Source organism: Cotesia typhae, unplaced genomic scaffold (assembly GCF_013202065.1).
Source record: "Cotesia typhae breed Kobodo isofemale line unplaced genomic scaffold, CoteBio_Ctyphae scaffold_121, whole genome shotgun sequence".
NCBI lineage: Eukaryota > Metazoa > Arthropoda > Insecta > Hymenoptera > Braconidae > Cotesia > Cotesia typhae.
The window spans coordinates 2,054,589-2,067,646 of record NW_027423773.1 but is presented as its reverse complement, the minus strand read 5'-3'; the positions used below and the strand labels follow the sequence as shown (position 1 = coordinate 2,067,646).

General features: G+C 25.5%; 2 protein-coding genes across 3 annotated transcripts; one reads left to right on the top strand and one right to left on the bottom strand.

The window, feature by feature from the left end:
- Window positions 1–1,351: 1,351 nt before the first annotated feature.
- LOC141533764 (uncharacterized) lies at window positions 1,352–2,129 on the bottom strand. Its single transcript, XM_074252803.1, has 4 exons — window positions 1,972–2,129; window positions 1,815–1,912; window positions 1,570–1,755; window positions 1,352–1,494 (listed from the first exon to the last, which is right to left on the bottom strand). Exons 1-4 carry the CDS (start codon window positions 2,021–2,023, stop codon window positions 1,399–1,401), a joined length of 432 nt encoding a protein of 143 aa, XP_074108904.1. The 5' UTR covers window positions 2,024–2,129; the 3' UTR covers window positions 1,352–1,398.
- Window positions 2,130–3,122: 993 nt separating this feature from the next.
- Window positions 3,123–9,500, top strand: LOC141533763 (uncharacterized). 2 transcript variants are annotated; one of them, XR_012480345.1, is made up of 10 exons: window positions 3,123–4,166; window positions 4,217–4,259; window positions 4,329–4,543; window positions 6,444–6,533; window positions 6,605–6,722; window positions 6,780–7,000; window positions 7,129–7,289; window positions 8,439–8,597; window positions 8,845–8,968; window positions 9,033–9,174. XR_012480345.1 is itself a non-coding variant. In XM_074252802.1 (10 exons), the coding sequence occupies exons 1-10, from the start codon at window positions 4,092–4,094 to the stop codon at window positions 9,370–9,372; spliced, it is 1,542 nt and encodes a 513-aa protein (XP_074108903.1). In that variant the 5' UTR covers window positions 3,123–4,091; the 3' UTR covers window positions 9,373–9,500. The 2 variants fall into 2 exon arrangements, 1 of the variants encoding a protein (XP_074108903.1); XM_074252802.1 differs by having other exon boundaries at window positions 8,849–8,968; window positions 9,033–9,500.
- The last annotated feature ends 3,558 nt before the right edge of the window (window positions 9,501–13,058 follow it).

The window sequence follows — 13,058 nt, the reverse complement described above, 5'->3', positions numbered from 1 at the left end:
AGTTGTTATTTTCTACTCTTAATAATAGAGAGGAGGAAAATAAAATTGACAATTCGTTTAAAACTTCGGGGGTTGCTATTTTTCTAGACAAACTCATAAATAGATAATGGAATCGATATTAAATAAGAGGAAATAATTTTATTCGCAATACTTTGTCTGATGTAATAAAAAAAAACGCTATGAAAGGTATTTTTTTCAAAAGGGTAAATATTAAATGTTTCGTTATCTTCCAATTGAATAGAGACAGTTATATTGGTGACTATCGTAGCTTAAAGACGCTCTCATTGTCAATTGTATAAGGTCTGCACTCAGACTTTGTGTAAAGCTTTCACTACAAAATAGATATTTTTCTTCGTAAATGAAAAAAAGGGGAGAGAAATAGGGTTGACAATTGTTAGAAAAATTAACTGACTAGATTCTTTATCTTGGAACTCTTGTGAATAAATTATAAAATCAATATCGAAATAATATTTTTTAAAAAATTTTATCTTTGGTAAGAAATTATTTTATTAAAATTTAATTCAAAAGGGTGAATATTCAATGTCTCGTTTTTTTAAACTTCTTTACACTAAGAAAAAATTTCATAGTTGATTGAAAATTTTCTCACTATTCTTACTGTTTTTTTTCTTTTTTTTTTTTTTTATTTTTATTTTAACCCGGCTAAAAAAATCTTTAAAATAAAAATTTTAACTTTAAATTTTTTCCAAAAAGTTGTTTTTAAAAAATTGTATTTTTAAATTTTTATAAATTTAATCAACAAAATTCTTTATGAAAATTAAGTTAGCCGACATCTAAAAATTTTTAGAATTTTTTTTTTATTGAAAAAATGATTACAAAAAAATAAAAAAAAATTTTCCATTAGTAAAAAACTTTAAAAACTGTAAGTGCAATTTTTTAAAAATATTTTTTTGTTCTAATTTAATTATTAAAAATCAAATTAAAAACGTCGGCTAACTTTAGTATTATTTATGTATGAAAATTAAGTTAGCCGGCATAAAAAAATCTCGAGAATTTTTTTTTACAAAAAATGAAAAAAAAATTTCCAATTGTAAAATACTTAAAAATTTGTCAGTGTAATTTTTAAAAAAAATTTTTTTCTTAATTTAATTATTAAAAAAAAATTTTTACCAAACCGACCATGGAAGGGGAAATTTTTTTTAGTGCTCTACGAGATTGTTAATAACTTAGTAACAATTAAATATTTTTTAATAAAAATTTAAGGGTAATAATCTTTGATGTACCCTTAATAAAATAAAAAAAAATTCGATCCCCAAATTCTTTTATTTTTCCTGTCAAAAAAATTCTCAAAAATCACCTTTTTTTTTACAATGAAATAATAAGACATTTCACGTATGATTTATTTATTTATTTAAATTGTTATCATTTGGTTATTCGATCCTACTTATAACAATCTCTTTTCTTAACACACCTTCCATCAGGACTTCTTACAAAGTTATTAGCCAAGTCGCATCGGCACAAAAGTGTGCCACATTTCTAAAACAAATTTTAATTTTAACATTTAAATAAATTGTCATAATTTAAACTAATTATCTTAACTCAAAGACTTACAATCAGCGCACATTTCTTGGGTTCATAAGGCGCAGCACAATTTCCTTCGCACTGCCTTCCACACGCTAACTTATCTTCACCATGAGCACACGTCGAACAATTCTCAGCAGTCACACACTGCAGAGTTTCTTCATCTCGGAAAAAATTTGGCAGACAGCGGCAGCCTCGCGTAGAATTACTACACGCCTAAAAAATATAAAATTAAAAAATTCAAAATCAGATTATTGCTTTTTATAATTACTTACCTGGCAAATGACGGCACTAAAATCTCTCATTTTACAAGAGGGTTCACATGATTTGCCGCAATTGCTATATTCTTCATTAGGACCACAACGGTGACATTCTGAAAGTAAAAGAATTAATTAAGCAGTTAATTAAATTAACACATCTACAAATTCTTACTTATAAATGCAAGTAGCGAAAAAAAAACAGTGAGCGCTAAAATTTGTTTCATTGCTGCGCGCAAGTTCAGTATCAACTAATTGGCGAACAAGTAGATAATACTCATATATATATATATATATTATTTTAAGTAGACTTTCCTGTTTGTAGCAATATTTATCTTGTGACTAATGCACCGACACACGCTAAATATAATATTATAACACAAGGACATCTTAATTATTTCATAATATTTATGATTTATCAGATTTATTGTTCGTTCATTTTTCCTTGTTTTTAATCGCACTTGGGTAAATTTTATTATCAGTTAATTATATATTAACGCAATCGTTAATAAAATATTTTTTCATGTTAAATATAGAATTTTTGAGTTAATCATGAAGAATATTTTGATAAATTTAATAATATTTGAGTCTTCTGTAGGTTTAGTTGATCTGTTGAAATTTCTTGTTGATTCTGCTACGTATTCGCTAATAAAGAATGAAATTGTGATGTTAGGCATAAGAAATATTTATACAGCCGCATCGGAGTTCAATTAACTTCATTTATTGGCTTATAAAAATTATTTTTACAAGTTATCAGTAAATTTTTCCAGGTTGTTTTGGTTTATGAATTTGCCTAATCAATATTGCATATTGATACATTAATTGATGACGCGCTATTGCAATGCTATGACAATGTCTTTACTTTTATTTGAAATATCTAAAAATTTATATAAAAAAAAATTAGAAAAACGGTGACCCTGAAAGCCATCCCGGTAACTTCCCGCCAATTCCATACTTAAACATTTAAAATTGCACTTATGATGTTTTCGAGCTCTTCGAGCTCAAAAATACAATTTGTGTGTTATTTTGAACTCTTTGAGTGACAATAATCAACCAAAAGTAGAGGAAAAAACGATGTGTTTTAAATCTAATAGATTCAAATATTAATTATAATCATATTAACGTTCTCCATTTTTTTCCTTTTTTTTTTACAGAGTTTAAGTGGGTACCGCAACTAAATAACCGCGGACAAAATAACCGAAAATAAATAAACCGTGGACAAAATAACCGCGGACATATTACTACTAAGTAATTCCTCAACAATAATAATTAAATTAACGAGTTTAGTTAGATATGAATATTCAAAATAAATTCTCTAACTTTAAAAAATAAATAATTATAACAATAACCGCGACAAAATATTTTAATCAAAATATTTTGGCATCAACACACACACACACATACACACACACACTCCATGAAAAAAAGGCACATCTAAATAACAAGCTTCGTTTAATGGCCTATTTTTGAATAAACACCCACAAAAACCATGTTAAAAAAGCGCAACACGATTACCCGCGTTTGTGTTGGTCTAATATCAAATAAACACATACAAAAATGTAATATATATATTTAAAAATTATTTTCAGAGATTAATTATAAAATCTTATGTTCTTAATATTTTGTCATGTATATATTTTGTCTATGGTTATTTTATCCACGATTATTTTGTCTAAGGTTTTTTTGTTACGGCGCTGTTTAAGTGATGTTTTTTAACGAATTATCTTTTTTTTTTTTTTCATAACCAGTTAATGTATAAAATTACTACAGAAATAATTATATTACTAACATTGTATTTTTCATAAGGCAAATAAATTTTTATGAAAAAGAAAAAAAATAAGAACAATGTCTCTGATAGCTTAACTTTCCGAGCTCTTGAAGCGTAACCAAAAGATCCGAGTTCGATTCCCGTTCCGAGCGGTCCGAATTATTTTTTCTGTTTTATCTGAGTTAAAATTAATCAAGATATTTAACTAAAAATAATTTAAATAACGATCTATTGGGGTTCAATATAATAAATAATTTTAAATATAATTTAACTTCAATTAAATAGTGATGATGCGATTTAACTAGATTTTTCTCTTGATGTAATTTCAATAGTTCAATATTTTATTTAACCTTCACGTCATTTGCTTTGTCTGAAATATAATATAATTAATAATCATTAAAAAAGTCATTACGATAGCTCGTCAAAAATAGATAAGGAAAATATATTTCGTTGAGTAGTAGTTTTCAATTAAATATCTAAAAAAAACTGAAATAAGTGATTGAATTTTTTTGTTTCTCCGAGAAACAATGAACATGCTTTTAGATTTAAATTGGAAATTTTTTGGGATTCTTAGCTTTCTTTCTTTGGTCCATTCTCTTCCGGTAAGTTTATCTCATTAATTTTTTATTTGATACTAATGAATTGAATTTAGTCCGAGGAACGTGAGGCTCTATACCGGGAACATAACTGCACAGGTAATTCTAATTTTTAATTAAAAATGTGCGAGCTCTTTTATTTTAACATTACTAGCAATTTAATTTTAGAAAAAGAATGTGACATAGCTGAAATAACATTTTTGCGTCTTCGAAAGAGATCAACAGAAGAAAAGAAACCAACAGTTTCTTTTCTTCTCAAAGCATTTGAAACTGAGAAAATAATAAATCTTCGACCATCTTCTTACGTTCTTGTTGGCCCTAATACTCCCGTTTACTATGCAATTTCTACACCATCGAGCATTAGTATTGAAAAAAAACTCGGAGTAAGTAAATTTATTATTAGCAACCTTGCAGTCACTATGTAACAGCCGTCACTTGTGAACTGTAAATAAATAAAATTTTGCTTTATTAAATAATTAATTTTGTTAAGGGGTTACATGGATTTCCTCCGGCAGAACCATTGCAGAACCAAAAGGGCGTATAAAAAATTTTTTTTTGCTCCAATCGATGTAAAAATAGTAAAAAAATTAAAATCTATGAAAAAAACAAAAAAAAAAATTTTTAATATACGCCCTTATGGTTTTAAGAAAAATTTTTTTTAAAGTCATAAAGGCGTATTCTATTTTTTCGGTTTATTATCAATTATATGTCAGAGTAAAAAAAATTGTGTTTTTTTCATTTTTGAATTATTTATATTTTTAATGATAAATTTTGGAATTATTAAAATTATAAGAAACTTAAGAGTAGATAAAAAATCAATTCAAAATTTTTCTTTTTTACTTAAATAAATATTTTTTCAGATAAATTAAGTTGTGGTGTGATATTTTTCATCACCCGTAACATTTATTATTTACTCTGATCATTATCAATTCATAAATTAGACAATAAATAATGAGAATTTTTTAAAATTATTAATTTACGCAAATGCGTCAAATGGCTCAATTGACCCCCGCTCGGGGGCAATTGAGCCACTGCTTGGGGTCAATTGAACCATCAATATCTTAAGTATGAAATCGAACTTTCAATAAATAATATATTAATTATTAATTCTGCAGCTACTACAATTCACACTTTATATAATACTCAAAAAGTATAAATTTTATTAAATAATTTCTTACCAGCCGAAAAAAAATTTTGCATACCTAAAAATACAAAAGTCTCAATTTTTCAAATTTTATTGATTGTAATGATTTTAAATTTTGATCATGTATGAGTTAGGCATATTAGAATTTAATTATAAGAGGATAGAGCATTTTTTCGATTTTTTAAGTCGAGTGGCTCAATTGACCCCCTTCTCCCCTACTACACGGAAAAAAGTAAACTGTAATAAATAACAGTCGATTTATAATAAGTAATGATCAACTGCTAAAAATTACCACTTCAAACAGTAAAATCACATGATTTTACTATTCACATTGTAAAATTGTAATATTTACAATTTACTTTTTACATGGAAGAAAATACTATTTCAAACAGTAATATTCGCCATGTAAATGTCTAAAATGTTTAAGTATAATAATTAACAATTCAGACTTTAATATTTATCATTTTGTACCTAAAAAATGATGTTATGATATGTAAAAAGTATAGAATAAAGTTAGTAAATTTCTAATACAAGTAACGTCAATATTTACAAAGTAACGCTAAAAATCAAACTGTAATTATTGACTTGCTTAGACTGGTAAAATGTATATTTTAAAAATATAATTTTTACTGTTTGAAATATTAAATTCTCCCAGAGTGAGACCCCCTTCTCTTCATAATATAGACTATATATTGAAATGGCAATTTTTTACTGTTTGAAACTGTAATTTTTAAAGATAAAAGAGTCGTTATTTATTACTATAGTGACAACTACTAATTACTTATTTTGGATATTAAATTATAAATTATGGCTTTTATACTTTCTACATTAAGTTCTGTAATATTTACATTTTTGCCACCCCGATTGTCCGCTTTACTGTTTGAAACTATAAAAACTAACCGGAATCCGAGTGAATATTACAGTTTACTTTTTTCCGTGTATTTTTATATTGATTGGAGCAAAAAAAATTTTTTTTATACGTCCGTTTGGTTTTGCAATGCCATAAGGGCGTATATTTTAAGATACGCTCTTATGGTTTTATTAACGCGATAATTTATTTTTATTTTTAATTTTTTACCACAAAAATAAAGTCTCTTAATAATATAGATTAATTTTTTATGATTTTTTTTTTTTTTTAGTTGTTTAGCTCGACGTATCAGGTTTATGAGGACAAAACAAATTTAGCGACTTTTACAATAGATACTAACTCTACTGAAATAAAAATTGAGGTAATTTTGAATACACTCAATTTTTTACTTTACTAAATCCTCATCGATCATTATTAATTTTAAATATTTAGTCAGGATTCTTAGGGCATGAAAATGTAATAATTACGAAGCTATTAAATGCTGAAGGTTCTGGAAATCAATATTTAGCCAAAACTATACCAAATGATGCTTTTGATGCATTAAAAAATTGTAAGTACGTTAATTCAATTCAAATTCGGTAAATTTTGACCTTGTTAAATTTTTTAGACTTGAATATTAGTCTTCCGGTTGGTAATCATTCAAATAAATCAATTCCTGAAGAAATATTTCCAGAAATTCTGGTAATTGTCGACTACGAACTTTTTTTAATTCTCCAAGCAAGGCTATTCTCATACTTGTTACAATTTTGGAATGGAGTTAATTTGTACTTTAGTACTTTGGAGAAACCGCAGTATCACTTGAGTATCGCTGGAGTTATAATTCCATTGGTAATTATTAATTAAATTCATTAGAAAGCTTATTTAAAAATAATTATTGTATTATATCACAAATTATTGTTTCAAATTTCCTATTAAATATTAAATAATAATAATAATTAGATAAAATTTAAAAATAGGATGATCAAGTCTTGGATTTTATGAATCCAACGACGTCAGTGAACACGAATCAACAATTGGTTAACTATGAATTGGTTTTATTTAACATGGACTCTTGGTTGAAGGTGGTTAGCCGGTTAATTTCATTTGATAGCTACGATACCTATATTTTAATGACACCGTAAGTAATTTTAGATAATTTGGGATGAAAATTTGATTTATCCAAAATAACTATCTAGATTTAAGAAATAATTAATCACTTTACTTCTGAAGACATCGTCTATCTTTTGATACTATAACTCATTTTTATAATTAATCGTCAGGTTTAAATAATAGAAGTTATTGATCCTGTCGGTATACATGACATTCTGCAAATGCATAATCCAAATAATTTAAAAATTATGGACAATTATCTTGGAACATTCTGTAAAATAAGAGAATCTTATTTTTGCATAGGAAAAATTAATATATTGAGATAGAAATTTTTCCAATGTTAACATGGGAATTTTTTCTTTATTAACATGATAGAAATATCCATGTGATATACGAAAAATTCATTTATCACTAAAATTTATGTAACTTAATTTAATAATTACAAATTTACATAACAATTTTCTCATTCGAGCAATTTCAGATAATTTATAAGTAAAATAGTGATATACAGTCGGTTTGTAATAAAAAATATTCGAGGAAATTTTTTTCAAATTTTGCTTTACATTTCGAAAAAATTAAAAATCCAGCAGATTATGGACGGTGTGGCTTAAATTGCCATAACTTTTTCAAAAATTGACTTATCGGGAGGTTTTTTTTTTCAAAATTTTTTTTATTAAATGTTCTTTTTGGGAAAAAATAGAAAAAAATTATTCAAACCTATCTTCATCGTTATTTTTTAGATTTTCCAAAAAAAACTCCGAATTTCTCAATGATAAACATTTTTAATTTCTTTTTCCTTTTTTTCTTATGAAACTTTGACATTTTTTACAAATATCCTGAAAATTTTAGAATGGTGTTTTTTCAATTTCTATTTTTTTTCATGTCAGAAATGAATTTTTTTTGTCACATGGATATTATTTCTATCATGTTAATAAAGAAAAAATTCTTTAGTTACCATTGGAAAAATCCCTATTTTTTTTTTTTCGCCGTGTATAGGTCTTCACGACTTATTAAATTTCAACAATTATTTTCATTTTTCCTTCATAAAAAATTTATTATATTTTTCCAATAAATTTGAACTCTATTGTAATTTAAAGCGCACCTTTAACAATGCAATAAACAAATCTATCTAATTATAGAAGGTAAATGAAAAATAATAATTAGCTTACCATTATAGTCATCGAGATGGAATTTTTGAAGAATCAACTACTGCTGGATTATCTGCACTAGGTAGCTCTTGTTCCGGTGTACTTTACAATGAGCCCCACGGAGGAATTATTTACGACAAGGGTAACTATCATGGAATTCTCACTGGAGCTCATGAGCTTGGTCATCTGTAAGTTTTTTACCTTTTTAGGTAAAAATGAAAATATTCATTACATTTATTACATTTATTAACTTTTTAATATCCAATACATTTATTATTATTATTATTTATTTATTTATTTATTTAATTGGCCGTTTATTAATATTTACACTTAAAAGTTTTTTTTTTTAATTCTGCCCCTTTTAAAATTTTTTAATGGCAAAAATCCGTTTTATTTAAACTTGAATGGAAGAATTTATACAATATTTATTCCAAGAAAGATTCGGCGCCAATCACGACAACGGATCGTGTGCCATTGATTCAGTAATGGCAGAAAAAGAGTCACCCAGTAAGAAGACATGGTCAGAGTGTTCAAAAAAACAATTCCTGGACGCACTTCAGTAAGTTAATTATTTCTCCCTTGAAAAAATTACTAAATAGTAATTTTCAATGTAAAAATTGCAGGATAGAAAATTTTTCTTGCATGTACAACAAACCAAATTTTGAAAATTCTTCTTTGCCGAACGATCTAGAGGAATCTGTTCCTGACTCGGAAGTTTTGGCAATTACGCCAAATATGTTTAATCCTGATAAATTGATCGTAGTCTCGCATAAAAAAAGTTTTATCAAAGTTCGGCAGATCGATCGAAACTTCGATGATGAAGAAGTGGAATTTAATGACTTACATGTTTCAATTCCCAGGACAACAAGCTTAATATTCGATCCGAGAATGATTGAGTTTACTAAAATGATTATTATTAATTATATTAATAAGAAAATTTATATTAATACTGTTGATTTATGAAAAAATATATTTTATTTTTTGAACTATTTATCAAATAAAAATTAATCGGAAATTTATATGTGGTTAAATTACTAAAAATTATTAAATTTATTAATTATTATTTTAACAACCTTGCAATCACTTTGTGAATGCTGAAACTTGTGAACTGTAAATAAATAAAATTTTGCTTTATTAAATAAAAATTTATTTGACTGAATTAATGGATTTTTTGGCAAGTTACAGTGTTTACGGGTTTCATATTTGACAAACGGGAAATTTTTAAACTGTTTTGATTTCTATTGTACTAAATTAATTTTTGAAAAGTATGGAATTAATCTCGATTAAATGATCTTGATGATAGTATGCAAAATATCTTGATTTTGTTTATTAACAAGGGCACAAAAATAAAAATAAGACTTTTTTAAGAAGCCAAAAAAAAAAATTCCGAGAGCAGAGTTTTGAAATTTGGTTCTCGTAAAAGAATCTAAAAAATAATCTCCGGATTTTCTTAAAAAAATCTTAAAATTCCGTCTTGAAATAGTCTTTAAATAATCTAACAATTGTCTTAAAAAAATCTTAAAATATTTTTAAAAAAAATCTTAAAATAGTCTTAAAAAAGTATTAAAAAAATTTTTCGAGACTATTTTAAGATGAGCTAACAGTGACAGAGCCCGGAAACATTAAACCAGAGTGTCTTAAAAAAATCTTAAAATTGTCCGATAATAAGTTTTCAACAATTTAAAATTCAATTTAAAAAGAGCGTACTCAAAAATGTAGCGATTAGAAAGTCGTAAAATCGTCTAAAAATTAATTTTCATTAAATTAAATTTCAAAAATCTGCTTTCAAAATTTTTTTTTTTTTAGCGTCTTAAAAAATTCTTAAAAAAGTCTTGGTTTGTGTCACTAAGATCTTAAATCAAACGACAATTTCAAGACAATTTTTTTTTTTTACACAGGATGAAGTGAAAAAATTTATTCTGCCCAATTTCAAAACACAGTAACTAATAATTTTGAGATTTTTAAAAATTTTTCTTATTAAAAAAAAGTTTGCGCGCCAAATTGACAGACAATTTGATTTATGAATAGAAAATACTTAAAATTAAGGTTTAAAAGTTAATACTAAAAAAAAAATCATGGACATGAAATTTTTCAGTTACTGTGTTTTAAAATTGTGCAGCCGATGAGTCCTTCAATATATTTATATTTTTGATAAAAAAAAATCCTACATCAAGACTTGTTATTTTTATAAAAAGTCTTAAATCAAAATACAAAATCTCCTTTTATTTCTTTTCCATTTATTGTTCTTTTGTTTGAATTATATAGTTAATTTTTCAGAATTTGTCAATGATAAAGGTCTTAATTAAAAAAAAAAATATATTATCTACTTGGTCATACTAATTGTCTTTGTTTCTTTGTTAGTTTAGAATTTCAAATCAAAAACTAATTTTTACGATAAAAAAAACCCAAAGTGGTTTTTTACCATTCTTTGTTCTTTCTGGCGACTATATCTAACAAAGAAATTAATAGATCAGATGCATATAAATGGGACCTTTATAATAGGAATCATTGGCATGAAATCCATCAAGGGATTATTAATTATTAATTAATTCTCTTCAAAATGGGTAAGTTTAATAAATTTCTTCTCAACGTTCAATAAATATTAATTATCATTTAATTTTATTAAAGATAAATTTTATTTAAAAATAATCTGGCTATTATTCAGCCTCTTTTCTTTGGCCAACTCTCTTTCGGTAAGTCAATTTAAATATTTATAATTACAAGTTACTAATCAGTAGGATTTAGCTTGAAGAACGTGAAGCTATAATCCACGAGTATAGCTGCGGAGGTAATTAAATTATCGATAATTTTTAAATAATTAGAATAAAAAATAAAAATTATAAAAATTGCAGCAAATGAATGCGAGGTTATTGAACTTGAATTTCCAAGTCGTCGGAAAAGAGCGGCTGATTCTAAAATTTCTTTTCCACTCAAAGCTTTCGGTCGGGAAAGAACCCTAAATCTTCAGCTTTCTTCCGGTGTTATTGTCGGCGAAAATACTCCCATTTATTATGCACAATCAGAAACCAACATACAAAGGACTACGTATCAAGTAAAAATTTATTTATTTATTTATTTATTTACAATACTGAAAAATAGAAAAAATAATAAATAATTATAATTATTTATCAGACAATTAAGTCATTAGTACGCTCACAATTTTATGAAGACAAAGTCAATTTGGCGGCTTTTACAATTGATACCAAGTCTGAAATTCCAAAAATAAAGGTAATTATTTAATTAATGATAGTAAAATTGGCTGACATTTTTAATTTTTTGTTGTTTTAATTTTTAAATTAGAACTAAATAATTTTTTTTTTAATTGCACTTTGTTTTTAAAGTTTTTTACATGGGAAATTTTTTTTTTTTTTTTTAATAATTTTTTCAATGAAAAAAAAATAAAAATTTTTAGATGCTAGCTTAATTATTATTAATTAGAAAAAAAAATTTTTTTTCTCAAAAATTTATCTCTTTGATTGAAAAAATTAAGATTTTTGAGAAAAAAAATTTTTTTTCATTAAAGAAATTAATAAAAATCGAAAAATCACTCATAATGGTGATTTTTGCAAAAACAAAGAATTTGAAGCTTCGGGGCGCTATGAAAAAAAAATCCCAGCGCTTTGAATTTTTTAGGGATTTTAGGGGACACTTGGAGGTTGAAAAATTACCGACGATATCCTTTGTTCATCCATTTTATCCAAAGTTATACCAAGTTATCCAAATATCCTTAATTATACGAATTTTTGTCGTTTTTTCAGTTAAAGTTTTCAATTCAAAAAAAATGTTTTTGACAAAAGCTATTCACGGTATCTTACAGAGAATATTGTGTAGTTTTCAAAACCATCCTTCGATTTTCTATTCGATCATTATTTCTAGAGTTATTGATTGTCAAAGTGAGAAAGTACTTTTTTGCTTTGTCTTACGATAACTCCGCGGCAAATTATCGTACAGGCTTTTTGATTACGTCATATTGAAGGGTATTAAATTTTCTAAAAAAACTTCTCAGCGAAACAATGGAAAAAAATTTTTTGAAGCCCGTAGACCTTTTTTAAGACGAGAAAAAATTTGGAAATTTTTTTTCTTGTAGTTTTCTTAGGATTTCTCCAGACCCGAACATGATAAAAAATTTTCATGGTCAAATCGGAAAATTAGACACTTGGAGCTACAATTTCCTTTTTTTTTTTTTTATGTACGATCATTTTTCTCGGAGTGACAGCTCGTTAAAAATGACCCAAAAATTTCGAATTTTTTTTTATATCCCTTAATTTCCCTTAACGTTAAAAATGACGTTCGAAGTCAAAATTTTGGCTAAATTTTTTGGTTAAATCCTTGTACTGATCTTAAAAAAATCCTGAAATTTTTAGAAGAATTTTTTTTTTTCAAAAATATGAATTTTTGAATTTCCAAAAAAAAATTTTTTTCTTTTTTTGCCAAATGTAAAAATTTTTTTTTAATTAAAAAAAAACGATAAAAATTTTCCGATGTTTAATTTAATTTTCATAATGTTTTATAACAATCAAATCAGCAGACTTTTTATTATTTTTAGGATTAATATCATAAAAAATAACGAAAAATTTCACTTGCAAAAATTTGAAAAACTAAAAGTGCAATTTAAAAAAAATTTTTTTTAGTTATAATTTAATGAAGCA